Below are 20,741 nucleotides of genomic sequence, written 5' to 3'. Positions count from 1 at the left end.
GAAATCCAGGAGGGACTCAGGGTGGGAAAGTTGTGAGTAAAGTTTGATCAGCTTGGGGGTGCTTGGGGTTGTGAGAGGAAATCTGTGTCCTGGACCTGAGGGGGCCACGCAGGTCGCCCCTCAAGCTGACCGCACTGGCAGAGGAAGTGACCGAAGTGCTCAAGAGAACAACATAAGTAAATCGGAAAACAGCTTTTATTCTCATCATTGCGCGGCTGTTTTTATGATCTGTCTTTAGTACTTGAAGATGGGTGAAATAATGCAATGAGCCGCTCCACCCAGTGCAGCCAAGAGTCGTGCACAAGTCTGTGCACAGCGTTCGGGTCCACTGACTTCCGGTGGGACCCTGGGTCAGTTACTCCGCGCTGTTATGCCTTTGCAGTCTGTGGTGGTGGTGGAAATCAATCCTGCCCGTTTGGCATGGCGCGGGGACCCACCCCACCCTCACCTCACCCCCACCCAGGTTTTAACGCGCGCAGCTGCGCCTGGCACGGTGGGGAACGCTCCTGTCCTAAGCACCAAATGTGTAAGCCAGATAAAACGTGCACATGTGACCCGTTTTGATATATTGGCAGTTCAAGTCTACTGCCCCCCACTACATTTAGAATATGATTTGGTGGAACCAAATGGACTTGACACAACTTTCAGGAGCATGTTTGCTGTGTTTGACAAGGGGCATGACATGGATGAAGCGTGTTCTTGGCTTAGCAGTTGGGGCTCCTTTTCCCAAGGCCTTTGAGTATTTGTGGCTTGCTTATGTTTTGCTGACTTCTGTGGCAGCTAAGCACCTTAAGAAGGTCTTAGCCCATTTTGTAGCTGTCAGAAAGGGACAGGTTTAAAATAAAGAAAAGACCAAGCCAGTGAGTTTAATTAAAGACATGATTCAACTGTAGACTATAGATACATCCAAGACCCACCCAATTTATTTCTTTTTTACTTTGAAGTGATTTATATAACCAGTGGTCACACTATAATTTCTATCAGTACTAGACACTGTAAGTACTTTAAATCTAAGCCCCAGATGTGACTTTACCTACTTTTTACATTTTTATAATTAAAATACATAAATTCTGATAAATAATGTAAAACTTTTGAATAGCTGGATATAATTTGTATATTTGAAGCAGGAATTCCTTGAAAGTTTGAAATAATTTTTTGTTGCCTTTTCCACTTATTTTGGTGGAGAATGAATAAGGGATAAGAGAATCGAATTTTTAGCTTTTGCTAAATATCACTTTTGACTCAATATTAGTTTTTTTAAAAAATAGAGTGTATACTTAAGCTTTGCAGGTCTTTATAGAAATTCAGATTGCCTTCCTGCTTTTCAGAAGACTTTTTTTTTTTATTAGTTGGAGATATTGCTGACTTACATGTAAATGGCTGAGCTATTAGATATAATGGCTCTGAGAGCCAGGGATTTCAGAATTTTAATCTGAGCTTTGTGCTTAATTTATGAGTCTGGTGAGTCATGTAACTGTTAAGTTTTAGTATCCTCGAGCATTAAACACTAACATTTCCTGCCAGTGTCAAAGGATTTGTTGAGAATTACTGATTCTGAGGAATCTTTTTACTTTGACCATAAATGATGCTCTTAGGCACATTAGTACATTATAGGGCGCACTGTTAAAGCCTGGAGTTACATCTAGGCCAGAGATGTGCTTAAAATTCTGAATTATGAGTTCCCATTTGAGTAGTTAACTTTTCCACTTTATGATCTAACATACAGCAGTGGTATCATAAGCCTTGTAAGTACATAATTGAAAGAATATATTATAGGAATATAAAATGAAACCAATCAAACAGAATAAAATCCCCACACTAACCAACTAATCAGAGAATGCATGTGAATAAAATTTATTTATTTATTTTTGTGGTGCTCAGGATCAAACCCAGGGCCTCACAAATGCTGTACAAATGCTCTACCACCAAACTACATCCCTAGTTCTAAATACAACTTATTTTAACCAAGTCTTAAATTTGAGAACATATTTCTTCTTCCTTCTGTAATACAGAAGGTAGGATGATCAGTTTTGGTCAACAGAATTAGGAGCATATAGTATTCCATTCTGGAGGATCTATCCCTATTCAGAACAGAAGCATTAAAAAACAATCATGTAAGAGTGAAGCATTAATCTGTTTACTTAGCAATCAGTTCCTCAGCTCCTAATATGTGCCAGATAATATGTTAGATATTTAGTAAAATGTATAAGTCATGATCCTGCCTTCCAGGAGCATCTCCTAGATGGTAGAAAATATGTTAAAAAAATAACAGCATGATAAATGCTGTTAAATGTGAGTGGTTTGCAATGAGATTGGAGCAGTAATCCGTCTAGGGTAAGTGGGACCAGAGTCACTAAGGTGACTTTTGAGCTGTGTTTACCTGACCCAGGCAGAGGAAATAGTCTGTGCAAAAGGAGCAGAATAAAAAAAAAAAAGGCTTGGAATGTTCGAAGAATGGTGAAAAGTTCATTGTGACAAGTGAAATGATGGGTTGGGGTGTGTGTGTGTGGGGGGGAGCGATATCAGCATAAATGCAAAGTTGCTTGCATGCCTGAGTTTGGATAGTATTCTGTCATAGTCATGCAAGAGGAGATTTGTAAACAGTGGGTGCTAGGCTTAGCTGATTTCTCAAGTAGAGAAAATGGGTTGTTCAAAGACAGCAAATGAGGCTATTGCAGTAGTGCCAGTCAGTGGTGGGCAAGGCTTTATCTGAGATAGTGGTAGTGAGTTTAGTAAAGCTGACAGATTCCTCCCTCCCTCCCTCCCTTCCTTCTTTCCTTCCTTCCTCCCTCCCTCTTTCCCCCTTCCTTCCTTCTTTGCTCTCTCCTTCCCTCCCTCTTTTTTTTGGTGGTATTGTGGTTTGAAGCCAGGGCTTTTCACTTGCTAGGCAAAGCACTCTACCACTTGTACCATTCCTCTAGCTCTAGACTCATTCAGGGTCTATTTCCATTTTTTTTTTTTTTTTGGCCTTACTGGGGTTTGAACTCATGTTGCTAGAAAGATGCACTACCACTTGAGCCACACCTCCATCCTAAAGCTGGCAGATTTTGAGACTCTGCTGATTATTTGTTGATGCATTGTTTCTGGGTGTTTAGAGAATGGGAACCTTGAAACACAGGGAGATGAAGTAGACAATGATGCCACCAACAGAGTATAACATAGGTAGAATTGGTGTATGGGGAAAAATCATGAAGAATTTTCTTTGGGAGCTGTAAATCTATGTAACAGGACATTACTGAATAGGTCCAGGAATTTGTTGTAAATAGGAGTCTGAAGCAAAGAGAGAGTGGAGTTAGAAATAAAATTTAAGGGTGAATGGCATGAAAATACTGAAAGTTATAATACTGAGCGTGTTTGCCCAGGGAGAGTAAAACTAAGGAGAGAGCACTGGAAAATCCAGATTTAATGTTGAGATATAGGTGTGAATGGAACTACTGAAGTTAGACAAGTTTCTAAGAGCAGTGAGTTGTAAGAAGTAAAGGATGTTGTGGTGATGTCAGCATACAAACTGAAGATGCGCCTTTGATTTGACAACTAATAGACCATTAATGAACTTTGGCAGATTTTCAGTAGCATGATGGAGATGAAGAGGTAATTCATAGTGGGTGAGATCTGGCTAGAGGTTGAAGTGAAGAAAGAGTAAGACTGGTGAATGCCAGGCTAGAATGACGGCTGGCATAGAAGAGAAAGGAGAATTTGAAATAGAGAAGAGGGATAGTAGATGTTGCTTCTGGTTCAGGAGCAGAAGAGACAAGGATGTGTCTCTTTAAGCTAAGGTGGGAGGTGGGAGGAGTACAATTTTAATAGGGATGTCACCACCTGTTATATTTTTCATGAAACAAGAGGCAAACTTGTAAAAATTGAGAGTGAGGAGAGCTGGGTTGTGTAAGAGGCTTTAAGATATGTGGTAAAAGTTTTAAAAGCTTATTTGTGGAGTAGGAAATAGTAAAAGTTTCTAAGGTTCACATTCCATCGAATGGAAGCCAACCCGGAGGCAGTGCAATCTTTCTCCGGCAGCCACTTGGTTGGAGAATGAAAGGGGAACTAAAAGATTGCAGTCTTGAGTAGAAAGAACAGATCTAGTGGAAAAAGGAGGGGTGGGGCTGGGTGGATGTTACCAGATGAAGGTGTTTCTTTGCGAGATGACAGTGATGGGAATGGGGAGTATGTGTCAGATGTTGGAGCCTTCTAAGAGGGATTTTAGGGTTGAGGCTGAAGAACAGTAGTTGTAAAGTGGCAACATGGACCTCAGCTAGTGTTTTCCTTCCTGGGAAGCATCCTGAATGGGATGAGTGAAAGACTCAAAGTGTAAGTATGTGAGAGTGACACTGTGGTGTACTGTTAAAGCTGTGAGAGAAGAAAAGCCAGTGAGTGAAAGGTAGGATTTACTTACGTAGACTGGAGAGAAGTTTCTAGAAGAGATTATTCATAATAAAATGGTGAATACTGTGGTAAATACCAGAAGCTGGTTTAGCAGCGAGAGGGAAATGTGTAGAACACGACACTTCATGAGGCAGAACAGAACTTTCCCCAAATGTGTAATTTAAAAGTGATCATGACAAATTAGGCATTATATATCATATAAATATAGTTCACATCTGCTATCAAGACATTTCACAGTTCAAAAGGAACATATAGAATGTGTGTGTATATATATATATATATATAAAATATATATATTATATAATATATATTTCTCCTCCTCCTCCTCTTCCTTCTTCTCTTTCTCCCTCCCTCTTTCCAGTGCTACAGATTGAGCTGGGTATATTTTTAATATGAGAAATTTTGCCAAAAACATATGTTTCTGATTTTTGAGATTTAGCCTCTTTATACTCAGTAGGTTTTCTTACTTAAAAAATTTTTAAAGGAATTAAAAAATTTAACATGTACAACAAATTTACTTATTTGGTATACAGTTCATTGAATTTTTATACATGCCCAGGTTTTGCAACCTCACCTACAGACAGTGTACAGAACAATTCAAAACTCCAAGCAAGCAGTCTTCTGGTGCCATCCCTTTCTATTTAGACTCTACCATCTAATCCCTATGATCCACTGACTGTGCTGTATGGTGAATTTTTTTTGCCCTTTCTGGAATGCCTACAAATGGAATTAATCTAGAGTCTTTTGAAAATGGCTTCTTCTTCACTTAGCATAATACATTGTAGTTTATCCCTGCTGTTGCTTTGTGTATCAATAGTAATTCTTTTTTGTTGCTGAGTACTATGTTATTGTGTGACCCTACCACAGTTTGCTTACCCATCCCTAGTTGAGGGAAATTTGGACTGTTTCTAGTTTGCTTACCCATCCCTAGTTGAGGGAAATTTGGACTGTTTCCAGTGTTTGGTGATTTTAAACAAAAAGGTGGTATAAACATCATACTTCATTTTTGTGTGAATATAGGTTTTCGTCTTACCTAGGTAAATACTTGTGAGTGGGATTTCTAGGTCACATGGAGCATATACATTTAACTTTGTAAGAAATTGCCATACTGGTTTCCTGAGTGGCTGTGTCACTTTACATTCCCAGCAGTAATGTATGAGAGTTGCTGCGTTCTACATCCTCCCTGGCTCTGTGTATTGTTCATATTCTTAATTCAGTTGTTCTGATGGGGTTAGAGTAGTATTTCGTTATGGTTTTAATTTGCATTCCTTAGTGACTAATGATGTTGAGTATGTTTTTGTGTGTCTTCTTGCTATCATTTGTTTCTTCTTTGGTAAAGAGATAGATTTAAAAATGGGTATTTTAAATTTTTAATTGACACATAGTAATTGTACATATCAATGGGGTACATTGCGACATTTCAAAACTGAATACTGTGTAATGATCAGATCAGGATAATTGGGATAATCATTACCTCAGATTTTTATCATTTCTTTGCCTTGGGGACTTTGAAAGTCATCTCTGCTAGCTATTTTGAAATATATAATTAATTGTTATCAACTGGGGATTAATGTTGTTGATTATTTTTATTGCATTGTTTGTTTCCTTATGATTAAATTTTGATATATATATATATATATATATATATATATATATATATATATACACTTAGTCCTAGAGACTGAACACAGGGCTTCACACATGCTAGGCAAGCACTTTGCCACTGACCTATATCCTCAGCCCACCCATATATCCTTAATATAAGTTCTTTATGAAATGTAAAATTTGCAAATATTTTCTCCCAGTCTGTAGTTTATTTCCTCAATCCCTTAATAGAGTCCTTTGCAGATCAAAAAGTTTTTTTCCTTCTTGGTGAAGTCCAATATTGCATATCAATTCTTTTTTTATGGATAGTACATTTAGTGTTGCATATAAGAAATTTTTGCCTTAACCAAGGTCATGAAGGTTTGTCCTATATTTTTCTCTAAGAGTTTTATAGTTTTACATTTTATACTTAGGTTCAGTATTCATTTGGAGTTAATTTGGAGGTGAGATTTAATTTTTTTTGCATATGCATGTCTTTATAATATTATTTGTTGTAAAAACTATCATTTCTCTGTGAATTTGTTGAAAATCAGTTGTCCATGTTTGTGTTGATCCATTTTGGACTCTCTTGTTTGTTCCATCAATCTATGTGTCTGTCCTTCCTCCAGTACCTCCTGACTACTGTAGCTTTATACATCGTAAAATTGGGTAATGTGAGTCTTCCAACTTTGTTCTTTTTCAAAATCATTTCAGCTACTCTGGTTCCTTTACCTTCCTATATAAATTTTAGAGTCAGCTTGTCTGTTATCTACAAAGAATACTTTTGGATTTTGATTGGAATTGCAGTAAGTCTGGATGTCCGTTTTGAGATAATTGGCATTTAATTGATGAGTTTTCTATCTCTTCCTTTAGAGTTATGTAGTCTTCAATACATAGACCCTTAATGTTTAATTTTAAACCACTTACAGATTGGACTATGGAAATGGGAAGTGAAGAAGAAAAATGGGAGAAGCTGGATGCAGAGTTTGATCACTTTGTGGTAGATATGAAGCCCTTCGTTCTAAAATTACCCCATAGGTCAGGTAAGATTGTGTTTGAAATTAGATACTTAGGATTAATTTTTCTTTATTATTATTTAATCAAACCAGTGAACTGCCAAAAAATGGAAAGAAATCTCAAATCTTTTAGTAATAATTTTCACTACTGAGGTAGGATTGCTTACTTCAGTTGTTCAAGGGTAAATAAAAATTTATTGACAGTGTCCTCTAAGTTGTGGAAAGATCTTATTGTGATACCACCACTCATATGCCATGAGCCTATACTACATGGATCTCAAAAGTTAGCTATGACTGCTTTTTCTGGCATCCTTTTCCTCCTGTGGAAATATCTTCTGTTTCAGGCCCTACCATTTACTTACTCTCTGACCCTTTTGTTTATCAAAGCAGAAAAGAATCTGTTGGTCTCTTATGCTTATTAACTGATAGAATAAAATCAAGTATGAATGAGTTTTTATTTGTATGTTGCCTCTAATTTCTGTTCAGAAACAGGAATTGTGAGAGTCTGTCTCAAAATACATAATTTTCAGATAATTTAAGGCATCTGAGAGAAATTAGAATTTTGGGACCCAGGGAGATTCTCTAGGTCACTGTAGGTATAGGTTAGCCATAAAGGTAAATCTGACTTGGTAGCTGTGGAATTAACGGTGAAGTGGGACTAAGGAACTATGGCTTTTACCTTTTCCAAGTTCTCTGTTTATACAAAGTGAGGGACTGACTCAGTATTAGATATTTATTCCAGGGAGTTGTATTGGGAGAAGGGAGTGTGACATATGTATTTTGCCTTCTGTAGTCACTTACTGTTACAGAGCTTGCAGCCTTTCCAATTCAGGATGATTTGGCATAGCCTTCCCTTGAATCCTTTACTTCTGCCTCTTCTCTTGCCTTGTTGGACCTGAACCTTTTCTTTGTTTCTCTGCGAGTCTTCAAATGAGTATTTCATATCTCATGGCTCATTCATGATGATTTCAAATAGTTTTTAATGATATTTTTGTACTTCATCCTTTTCTGATACTACTTTTTTTCTTTTTGTCTTGGTCTGCTGATTAAGAAAAAATTATATTAAGATTTCCCATTATAAATGTATTTCAAATTGAGCCATTCTCATATTTTATCTTCTTTTAAAAATAGATTTTAGATACATAGAGTTTGTCCATGACTTGCGTGGGTATGCTGCGTGAACCTAAGAGCGGCGGGGAATGAGAAATAAAACACACACAAGCATACAGACATACAGCATAAAACAGAATGCTGGGATCGGGAGGGCTGCATGTTCCTGGTGGGAAACGTGAGCGCCTACCTGAGCCAGAGTGTTTATTTTATAGGTCAGTATAAGGAAAAGACTCAGGTAAAAATGAAGCTTTAACAATTCTTGATGCAAGGTGAAAGGAATGAGGTTTGGTGGGCTAATTTTCCTATGGCTAATGAAGCTTAATTACAACACATCAGTTTTGGAACCATCAAGGCACGCAGGACACCTTGTCTAAGGTATTGATGAATCTGGCATCAGGGAGTCTCCTGACAGTTCTGATACTTTTTCTAGTTTTGCATCAGGGGGCTGGTATGCGGACACAGCAGGTTGTATTCTTCAAGGAGATGTGAGAACAAAGGTTAAGACACCAGGTACTGGGAAAAATATGGCAGGAGAGACTGTGCAAGCTCCTACCATGGAGAAGCCATGCAGCTCCATTATTTCCCAGTCCAGGGTTCATGCCTGGTCTCCAACAGAGTTGATTAATTATAATCTTTGATTCATGATGCATTGTGAATATTGGAACATTCATGGTCCTCTTATATTTAATTAATTCATAATGAGCATGTGGGAATTCATGTCACATTCAAGAACTATTCTTTTAGCTAAATTCTACTTTTGACAGTATTTCCATCCAACGTTTTAATTAGAGGATTGAATTCTTTTCAGTAACCAATTTGTACTAAATTCTGTGTATTAGAATATAAAAGAGATTTTAATTTGCTACAGAATATCTTGAAAACACAGTTTGAAAAGCTATTTACTTAAGTTCATCAGTTTCACTTTTATATTTTCTTTTTGTACAAAGCACACCCAGTGTTAAATGAAGTTTGTTTTATGATATAATTTTCGTAGCAAAAAAATACAAAAGTTTTTTAGTGGCATAGCTCTCATACCTGAAGTGAGATTTGCCAAGTGGTAAATCCAGCCTTAGTGATTTTTGTAGGTAAAACAATAAATGAACATGACCTTTATAAACTAAGAGATTAGAGTAGACTTATGATATAATCCTCAAATTGATTAAAGTGATAAAAATTAACATCCGAGTAGTTTTCATTAGACTTGAAAAAAGTCTGATGTGTCACAGCAAGATAATACAATGAATGGATCATTATATGTGAATTAAACTATGCTATTTTTTAGGTAGATTTTTAAAAAGGATAATCATTTTATGATATTACATGTAAATACCACTCAATTATTTTTAGAGATGTTAAAAGAAAACCCTAAATAACCAGCTACAAATCCTTGGAAATTATTGGCTTTAATGTACCAATATTACATGTAAATACCACTCAATTATTTTTAGAGATGTTAAAAGAAAACCCTAAATAACCAGCTACAAATCCTTGGAAATTATTGGCTTTAATGTACCAATCATTTGGATTTAATTTTAGAGTAAGTATAAATGCTTGATAAATCAGAGCTTGTATTTGATCTCTTTTTAGGTTTCATAGTTAGAATTATAGACAGCTTTTTCAGTATATCTTAAAAGTTTTTAGAGATGCAAAATTAGAGCAAAATCTTAAATTTATTTTATGGTATTCTAGAGATTTTATTTTTATGAAAATTGCTTTGCATTTGTCTTGCCCAACTGCCAACTCACTAGCAAAGTAAAATTCTAGACTGGGAATCTATGGCCCATGCCAACTACAGCTCACAGCTTTTTTTGGAAAGTTTTATTAGAACACAACCATGCCATTTGTTTACATATGGTTTGTTAATGCTTTCTTGATGTGACTAAGTAGACTGTACCACAGATCATAAGACCTGCAAAACTTAGAGTATTTACCCTTGAGCTCTTTACAGAAGTTTGCTGATCTTTGCTCTAGACTGAAGTAAATGCTATTATAAGTCTTTGCAACTTAATGTTTTATTTTTGAAAAGGTAAGTTTCTTATCATTTGTATGTATTTATAGAACGGCAGAGGTGTGCTCTTTGGATTAGAAAGCTGTGTGAACCTTCAGGAACAGGTGCAGGAGTCATGGGCAGGAAGAATCGGAACCTCTACGCCAAACTGTTACTGCATATGCTTAAGCGGGGAGTACTGGAAGGTCCTTTTACACACCGCCCTGAACCAGGGACTCTAAAAACATTACCATCATACATGGTAGGTACCATTGAGCACAAGTGTATTAGTTTCATTTCTTTAAAAGTGAATGTAAAGCTGGGTGTGGTGGCATATAGCTTTAATCCCAGCATATGGAAGGTGGAGGTGGGACGACCTTAACTTCAGGAATAACCTGGGCTAGGTATGGAGTTTGAGGCCAGCATGTCCTGCAGTGAGATCCTGTTTCAAACAAAACAAAATAAAAAGGTAGGAAAAAAAGTGAGTGTAACTTATCATACCTTTTGGGAATGATAACACTGTTAAGTTAAATGTGCTAGATAACACATTAGTTAAAACTGTTTTTTTTCCCCATGATTCAGTTCTTTCCAACTTTCATAGAAAGCAGGCATTAGCCTATAAGGAGGATATCTGTATTGATTTATTCTGTTATATTTGCGATATTTCTATAAATGAATTTTCAGTATTAAGCTTAATTTCCTAATTTTCATTGAATTATAATAGTAACATTTCAGTAAATACTAGTTTATATATTATTTTAAAATTTATAAGCAGTTGGGTTGAATGACTTCTATAAGTTCTACTGTAACAACAATAGTAAGTTGGAGCTTAAAAATGATTTTATATACTTCACTTAATTATAATCAGCTTTGTCACAAGGCAGTTTTACTATGCTTCATTGATGAATTGTTACTATCTTGTCCCTTATAAACAGGAAATACACCTTGATTTGTGTGGGATATGAGTTCTTGAGAAGTATAATTGGGTGGTGCTAGTAGTTGTTAATGTGTTAATGTGTGTGTGTATGTGTGGATACATATACATATTTATGAACTGCAAAATTCTTATGTGATGTATTATAAGATTTTTTGTATTTTATCAGTTTACTTAAATCAAAATTTAATCATATGACATGCTACACACTAGAGGATAATTCCTGTTGTTGGTGGCAGAATGCTCAAAAGTTTTAATGCTATTTTCCAACTTATGTTAAAGTAGTGCCATACCTTTTGCTCATGTTAAGATTAGTAGTATTTGAGATAGTAGTTGCTTGAGTTCATATTTGGTTAGACATCGAAGTGACTACTGCAGTAATACCCCTCGCTTGTTTGTGGGGGATACATTTCAAGATCCTTTCTCCCACTGTGTGTCTATCTCTGAATCCTTTAAACTATACTGATAGTTGAGACAGCTACTAAATAACTAATGGGAAGATGTATATACAACATGAATATATCTGGTGTGACATAGTGAGACAAATGGTGCAAGTTTTCATTACATTGATTCAGAATGGTATGCAATTTAAAACTTACTATTTCTGGAATTTTCCATTTAATGTTGACTGCAGGTAATTAAAACCATGGAAAGCGAAACTGTGGATAAGAGGTCAGGGTTAGTCTATCTCATTTAAAAAGACATTGCCATGCATTTCTAATTTGGGATAGAGGCTTACATGTCACTCCTCCCTGGAGAATAGCCCCCTGAGGATTTCTGTGTAGGACTGGGAAAATTGTACAAGTTCCAGTTGGGGCACTTTTCTTCAGAAAGAGTTACAGCCCAACTCACTTAGAGAAAAATAAACGGGCTAATATCATCTTTAACGACTGAAGGAGAACATTTTATGTTAAGATGTAATGTGCTAATATGAGTATATTGTGTCATATTTTCCCATTCACAGTCAATTTTACAGAGTCATAGGGAAGGACTTTATTTTACAAATAATAATAATGAGAAGGCCTGGGGACTTGTCATGGGTACCCTCTCCAGTTAATAATATGCCCAGAACAAAAGCCCAAGTCTCTCACTGTGTCATTACCACCTTATCATGGGATTAGTGATTTTAATTTCTGACTTGTGTTGATTGTGGTTTCTCTTCCAATGGAGTGTGCATGTGGGTGCGCAGCAAAGTTGTAAGGGTCACAAAAAGAAATAGGGTAGAACATGATTTAAAAAAGGCTTTCCATTTAGTTCTTCATAAAGCTAATATCACTGCTTTACATAAGAAATTATTCTCAAATTATCTGTTGTATAGTTTTGTTATTTAATAAATTTCTTATATAGCAGAGTATGAAGTGTAAATATTTTATCCATTTTGTTATTTTAGTATTTCATAATCATTGTGCATTGAGTGATACATTTTAATATATTTGTATGTAATTGAATTTAAATTGAGTATTTGAAAGGCTTTTATGAAAATGAAACAGTGCAAATTTTAAGTGTTTCTTTATAGTATATTTGAAAGAATAATTTCTTTTTCTTTTGATTGGTTAAAATGAAATTTTATTTTTTTATTTACAGTAAGTTGGCTATAGGTTCACTTTAGTCGGAACCGAAGGCACTGGAACTAGCTTAGCCTAATGCCCATTCTGGTTTTTTTTTTTTTGTTGTTGTTTTATTATTCATATGTGCATACAGGGCTTGGGTCATTTCTACCCCCTGCCCCCACCCCCTCCCTTACCACCCATCCCACCCCCTCCTTCTCTCCCCCTCCCCCTCTATAACCCGGCAGAAACTATTTTGCCCTTGTCTCTAATTTTGTCGAAGAGAGAGTATAAGCAATAATAGGAAAGAACAAGTGTTTTTGCTGGTTGAGATAAGGATAGCTATACAGGGAGTTGACTCACATTAATTTCCTGTGTGTGTGTTACCTTCTAGGTTAATTCTTTTTGATCTAATTTCTTTAATTTTTAAAAATCAGTCCATCTATTTTGATGAACCAAATCCAGCACGAGGAAAAGGTTCAAGCCCAGAGAAGTTACCTGACTGGGTAATGGGTGAACTGGGGACAAGTGAACACAGATTAAGTGAATCATGGAATATTTCTTCTGGAGAAGATAACACTTTGGTGATGTTGCCCACTGAGGCCCACAGGTATGCTACAAAAATAAGATTTTGAATGTTTATCATTTAGCCTGTCTTTTGAACTGGTTCTTACATTTATATTTTTAGCTACTTTTATGGATATCAATTAATTTCATATACATACACTCATAGACTCTTTAAATAACATGACTGCATTTTCTTTTATGAGATGAATTAAGAACATTATCAATGACTTCAATAAAATAGAACATCTTGCACGTCCATGTTGATTCTTAGATGTGACTATTTTTCCTTTCCTCCTCATTGAGAAATATTTGTTTTCATTTAATGAAATAAGAATATAAATATAAACCTCATTAAAATGTGCTTTCTTACCATGTAGTATTAAGCTTAAGCAGGATTTTTAGTACAAATAAAAAGAAACTTCTAAGATACACAAAAAGACTGTTATTGTTACAGTATAGTTTTGGGCCTTTATGAGGAATACATTTAAATTTGGGCTTGTATCAAATTTTTATTTTTCCTGTCGTCATTGTTCCCTAAAATGTTAAAATTTTGGACAGTGTCAGTTGACATGTTCCATGCTTTATACTTCACTCCTCACAACTTTCTTGGTAGTTTTAAGAATTTGTTTCTGTTAACAATGTAATCTTTCTTGCCCACTATAATTTCTTTGATTTATACCTTAACCAGATACAGAAATGTTAGTAATTTGAAATGTTTCAATTGCTGATTTAGTCTGGTTATGTATTTTTCAGACCTGAGATATTATGGTGGAAAAGAACAGATGAACACAAAGCAAGAGATCCAGTCCATGAAATTATTTTATTAGAAAGGGGAAACAAATTAACATGGAGAGACAATGAAGGATGAAGTGATAAAATTAAGGACATGTTCAGAAAAATAAAAAGAAATGAATATATGAGTCCATAGGACATGGTGTTAAATGCTTATTTTTATATTCATAGAGAATAAAAATGAGATGTATAATTATAGAATTTTTGTTAGCCTTGGAGGCAGGTAAATGGAGATGTAAAGAGACTGTGTCTATATACAAAGAAAAATACAATCTTAGTTTGGCTGCAAAATCCATTTATTGTTTGTCAAAATATATAATTTTTTGGTGGCACTGGGGTTTGAACTCAGAGCCTCATACTTGCTAGGGAGATGCCTTAATGCTTGAGCCACTTTGCCAGGCTAAATTCTGCATTATTTTCTAGGTGCAGTGAACATGGAGTTTGTGATATAAAGGTGAACTAAACTTGAGCCACATTGTTTAGCTAAATTCTGGGTTCCTTTTTAGGTGTAATGAACATGAACTTTGTGATATAAAGGTGAACTAAACTTGGAAACTATGTATTGGAGCTTAAACCAGAGGTTAATAATCTTCCTAGACTGAAAAAGTTATGTGGACAGATTTGTTTTGTTTGACTTGCACAGTGTCATTGAATGAGTTGTCAAAATTAGCAATTGGGAAATTTCATATCAAAATCCAACTTTCTTAAAAAAAACTGGAAACTTGATAATCTTTCCAGAAGACAGCTGTAGGTGACATAGGTTAGAGGTAAATAATATTTAGTTACTCCCTTAATGTAACATGCTTTCACTCTTTCCTGGGCTTGAATTTGATGTCAGTTGCATCCATTCAGTGTGAACTTTTTATTCCTTTAGGTTCGGTTAAGAAGGAAGTGAAATGTTGTTTTCCTATTTTTATATTCTATTAATGTAACATGCCTTCACTCTTTAATGGGCTTGAATTTAATGTCAGTTGCATCCATTAAATGTGAACTTTTTGTTCCTTTAAGTGTAGGGTTAAGAAGGAAATGAAACGTTGTTTTCCTATTTTTATATTCTATCAAAAATACAAAGAAGATATGTAGAAGAGGGATTATATGATTCAAGAAGGGAAAAGACATGTTTGTAGAAGGGAAGAAAGAATATATTTGGTAGCATAATTTCTCATTTATTTCCTGTTTAAGTAATATGCATTTAATTTTTAACTGTTTTGTATGAATTGAGAAGAGAGATAAGTACATGTATAATTTTAATGCAGTGGTTATGTGTAGTTATGGAAGTATTTGAAAAGATTGAAGTATGGACAAGGGAAGGGTTCAGCATAGGAAATGGATTTGAGATTTATAGGAGTCCAGGTGAATGGAGTTTTTTCTCCCTTGGAACATAGGATAAATTTTGTGAAAATATTCTTTAATTATTACTCAGTGACTTTTTTGGAAAATAAAACCATAGTAAAATCCCCACATTAAAAATGACTTATTTCTCTTAGTTGCCCACCTATAATTAAATACATTTTAATACAAAATAGTGACTTAAGTATGAGACATTACTTATCAATTAGAAATGATCAGTAGGAACATGAGATAGCTTTATAAGGCTCTGGTCCATCCTTCATCTTTTACAACCTCAAAAAAAAAAAAACAAAAAAAAAACCCCCTCATCTAAGCTAGGTGTGGTGGCACAGGCTGTTATCCTAGTACTAGACTGAGGTAGGAGGATCATGCATTTAAGGCAAGCCTGGGCTGCATAGGGAGACTGTCTCAAAAAATCTACCCATCAACCTATAAATGAACACACCCCAGAAGCAACCCCCACAACCAAAACAGCAACAAAAAAGTCTTACCTGACATCCCAGCTCAGTTTAGGTGATCCTGTTCTTTACTCCTGTAGAACATAGCACTCTGTATTTCTCTGTATCATCACTATACTTTGTTCTAGCTTGTAATTTCATGGTATTTTTCCTATTTGCACTATATTTTCAGCTCTTAGCACTGGGAGGGAACATGTTAGGAATTCAATAAGCATTTGTATCACAAATTTATTTTAATTTATATGAAGACCCTTTGGGACATGTGTATTGTGTCATAGGGGATAGTCCAGAGGATTTTTTAAATTGAATCTTTAGAGAATGTGGAGGGAAGGGTAAACTTCAGAGAATTTCAGAGGAAATGTGGAAATGATCTCCAGAGATTATCTTCACACACCATGCAAGACAGTGAAGGAGCTGTAAGGACATTCCTAAAGGATAGTGGTCAATTGTGGCTGCAAAACCAGAACTTTTTAGAGTATCTTATGCTTCTTTTGGTTTAATAATTTGATTTGCTTTGAAATTTCAATTTGATTTGGATTGTAATCTACATATGTATTAATTAACAGATATTTGCCATTTTATATACACGAAGGCATTTAAAAATAACTTTTATATTGGCTGTAGTTGACAAAATTGATTTTAAGGCTGAATACAACATGTGCGATATCAGATCAGATGTGCTGGTGAACGGTCATTGATGGGTCTGTCTCCAGATTTCTTTTTTAAATTTGCTCCTTTACTCTGAGTGGTCATACTGTGCTAATGAGAAAGTTACTATCTGTTAATGTTGACCTAATACATCTAATCAGTTCTGAAAGAAATTGTTTCAAAAAGTTTAAGAGGCTTATAATATTTGACACATGTATGTTTTTTTATAGTGAATAATTTATTGTTACTTAGAACTGAAGTTTAATGCTGCCTCATAAATTTTACAACCGTTTCAACTTGTCCTTTGAAAAACCTCTTTAATCTTAAAAGATCTTTCCCCCTTAGTGTTTCTTTTTTGATCACTTTATAAAATCCTGCTTTACTTAGACCTTTTTGTATGTGAAGTATTTCTAATGGCATTTTAGATTATGCTGTTTGTGCCCTTGCCTTTTTATATCATTAAAGATGCAGAATCCTTTTGAAGCCTTTTTGTTAGGACTCTCTATTCAGTAGAGATGGCACCTTTCCTTTCCTTTCAGTCTTCCTGTAGAATATGGCATTAGTCTGTTGCATGCTTGCTAGATGTATCATGAGGTCATATTCAGTCTTATAATATGCTTCTCCCAAATACACATCATAGAGTAGTATACTTAGTATGTCACACCAAACACTTTCAACACTCAGCTAGTCCTATCCTGATTCTCTGCTTGCCTTTTTCATATTTCTTGATTTAAGATCATGTTTTACCATTTTTTTCCTTTAGAGGCACCACTTATCCAAATTGTGTTGCTATTTTATTATAATTCTGTTGTTGTTGCATTTCTATATGAAGTATCTTGCTTTTTTCCTTTTATTTTTTTAAAACTCCAGGGTTTGAACTTGGGGCCTCCTGCTTGCTAGGCAGGTACCCTACCACTTGAGCCATACCCTCAGCCCTTTTTTGCTTTAGTTACTTTTCAGATGGGGGGGTCTCATATTTTTTGCCTGGTTCAACCAGGACTGTGATCCTCCTATTTATACCTCTATAGGTGGGATGGCAGGCACAAGCTATCACATTCCAACTTACTGGTTGTGATGGGGTCTCACTTTCTTCTCAGGCTGACCTGGCTTCCAGCTATGATCTTCTCAATCTTTGTCATTTGAATAGCTAGGATTATGGTTGTGAACCAGCACACCTGGCCATTGGAATCTTTTCTTGACTAAATACTTCAGTTGTATTTGACTTTGGAGCATGACTTTATAAAATGTTACTAAGAGATCATAGACTTATCTCTCACTCATGTAAAGTTTGGTTAATTTCATTCAGTGCTATAATCATGGGCTATCTGAAAATATACTACCTTTCTGGTCATCATTCAGATGTTTGCCATTGAGATCTGATAAGGAACTTGACTTTGTAGTAGGCAGATTTTAAGGTGGCCCCTGTGACTCTCCCCTTGGGGTTCTTCATATAATCCTTTCCCCATGAATATGGGACCTGTGCTTTCTTCTAGCCAATAGAATATGGCAATGGTGATGAGCTGTCACTCCTGTGATTATATTGTGTTGTATAAAACTCCATCTTGTTAGCAGACTTACTCTAGAGTCTTGTTGTCATTCCCTTTACTGACTTTGAAGAAGCAGCTGCCATGACTCATATAATCATAAGGAACTGAATGCTGACAGCCGTGCAGGCAGGGAAGTGGATCTTTTCCTAGTTGAGTCTCCACATGAGAGCCCAGCTCTGGTCAAATCATTATTGCAGCCATATGTGGTCTCAGGCATAGGACCTAGCTCAGCAGAGCCTAGACTGCTAATCCACAGAGCCTATGAGAAAATTTATGTGTTGTTTCAAGCTGTTCACTTAGTAATAATTTGTTCTTCAGCAATACATGGTGAATACAGTATTTATCTTCATTTTAGAAAATTTTGCAATATATATATACAAAACATGCTTGATAAAAACCTCAATGTACAAATATGCAGAATAAAAAGTCAAAGTTTTTCTGTTTCCTTTTCCTACTCTCCTCATGATAGGTAATTGCCACCAACAATTTGGGGCATAGTATTTTATAATAGACAACCAACACCCACACCTATGTAATTAAAAATTATAAATTGACTTGTACTGTATGTACTGTTGTATGACTTGCTCTTTTTTCACTTAATTATGTCTTAAATCTTTGTCATGTAATCTTATATAGCCTTTTTACTTGCAGATAATAACTTATACTGTGAATATATAACCTTTCTCTATTGCTTTCAATTCTTTGGAATTCCTTAATTAACATCCTAATAAATATATCATTATTCGCCTTGTATTAAAATGTACCTGAGATTTGTTTTAACCAGATATGATAAGAGACAATTGCTTTTGAAAAAATTATTCAATTACTAAGAGGAAGGGGCATGGCATACCATGTAGGGCCACATGGGAAAGCCCCAGTGTTGGGCAGGAGGTAGAAGGAGTGATGGGAAAGCATGGTTGAAAGCCTTTTTTCACTATACTGGTGGGAAGTTATTAGGTAGAGATGTCCCCTATTGGGTAGGAAGTGAAACACAGATGTTGGGATTTGTGGTTGAAGAGTTTGTAATATGATTTCCATGTGTCCATGAAAAGACAGGGATGGTATGGATGTAAGCAACTTTGACTGTTAGTTTGGCTCATGACTTAAAGGTGCCAATTCATCAGTTATAATATCAAGAATGGCTATTCCACACCTGCTTGTGTTTTGGGCTATTACAGATTCCTAGAATATGAATTGCTGTGTGGGATGATTATTAGTTCATTATCTTGTGCAATGGTAAAAAATTTACATTTTTTGGCAAGATCTGTAAGATATATAAAGTTAAAAAGGAGTACATAAAAGTATAGCAAACTTCCATTTGCTTATGTATGTATGTATTTATGGATACATATGTGCATGAAATAGTTCTAGGTATCACTTTTAGTAAGTAGGACTCCTGAAGTATAGAGACAAAAACATTATTTTTGCAAATGTGTGCATATTATTTTTAGTAATTACACACTTATGATAAATACTGTCAAATTGCCTTCTAAAATACCATCTTCTTAAAATGTTTGGGCATATACTTTGTTAACATTAGTGATACAAATTATAAATATAACTATGTAACATATTTATATATGTATATATATTTAAACATGAGAATGAAAATTTCCCAATAAGCATTCTAAATGTTTGTGGTTCCACTTGTGTTTCCAATTTGTTAAAGCAGAAGCCATTTATGGGGTTCTTACTATATATCTTAGCTACTATTCTAGAAGTCTTTCTTAAGTTATCTGACTTAATCCTCTTTCAGTTCTGGGAGGTGGACATCATTACCCTTTTGTATTTATAAAGGAGTTAACAACTTCAGGAAGACTATGTGACTTTCCCAATAATGGTGCCAGTATTGAAATGCAGGTTTATTATTTTGTTTTTAGCATATCATATATGTATAAGTACTTTATGCAAATAATAGGGAAATTTCATTTTTATCTGTTTTTCTTTTCCCATTTGTACCTCAGCAATCCTGGCAGGTGTGTCTTTGTTCTTGATTATTTCTAGGTTGAGCTGAAATGACAAAGGGAAATAATGCATTTGGAGCTTCCAGCACAGAACCTGTTAAGTGTTAGCTATGCTCACCACCATTATCATTGGGATAGTGATTGTTGTTGTCATAGTTCATCCAGAGCCTTGCTTGACCATTCTTCAATGTACAGATGCTATTCTCCCAAAGGGTATTATCTCAGAATCCATCAGCCATTACTTATCTTCAGTTACTGTTCCTTAAGAAAACCTAGTTAAATTAATGCCTCTGAATTAATTTAACTTCCCTCCCTCTCTTCTTTCTTTCCTTTTCTTTCTTTCCTTCCTTCCTCTCTCCCTCCCTTCCTTCTCTCTCTCTCTCTCTCTCTCTCTCTCTCTCTCTCTCGTATTTTTCTCACCCATTCATTCATTGTAGGGGTTGAACTAAGGGCCTTGCACTTTCTAGGTAGGCCTTCTACCATTTGAGCCATGCTCACAGTTCTTCAGATTTAGACTAATTTAAAGTAAGTTAGACCTTATCTTTTTTTCTCTCCTATTTTATCATTTTTACATTTACTTACATGTGTATACATTGTGTATGCCATCTCCCCCCTCCCTCCCCAGCCCCTCCCCTTCCAGGCAGAACCTGTTCCACACCCTTCTCTGATTTTGTTAAAGAGAGAACATAAGAGATAATGAGAAAAATGTATCATTTTTGCTAGTCTGGGATAAAGATAGCTGTACAGAGAGATTCCTAGCATTGCTTCCATGCACTTGTGTATTGCAACCCACATTGATTCATTTCTACAAGATCTCTTTCACTTCCCATAGTGGCCTCTGCCTATCTTAG

General features: G+C 35.5%; 1 protein-coding gene across 16 annotated transcripts in view; it reads left to right on the top strand.

Moving 5' to 3' along the window:
* Nucleotides 1-20,741, top strand: part of Cep112 (centrosomal protein 112) — a 459,140-nt gene that overhangs the window by 352 nt on the left and 438,047 nt on the right. For 13 of the 16 annotated variants that reach the window (XM_074045307.1, XM_074045305.1, XM_074045304.1 and 10 more), the window contains exons 2-4: nt 6,897-7,010; nt 10,155-10,345; nt 13,002-13,174. In XM_074045307.1, the coding sequence (XP_073901408.1) occupies nt 6,905-7,010; nt 10,155-10,345; nt 13,002-13,174 (470 nt within the window). In that variant the 5' untranslated portion in view covers nt 6,897-6,904. Of the gene's footprint in view, nt 1-6,896; nt 7,011-10,154; nt 10,346-12,958; nt 13,175-20,741 lie in introns of those variants that run through there. The other 3 variants (XM_074045308.1, XM_074045312.1, XM_074045310.1) reach the window with 3 other exon arrangements.

Source organism: Castor canadensis, chromosome 11, assembly GCF_047511655.1.
Source record: "Castor canadensis chromosome 11, mCasCan1.hap1v2, whole genome shotgun sequence".
Taxonomy (NCBI): domain Eukaryota; kingdom Metazoa; phylum Chordata; class Mammalia; order Rodentia; family Castoridae; genus Castor; species Castor canadensis.
This window is presented reverse-complemented; position numbering and strand designations above follow the sequence as displayed.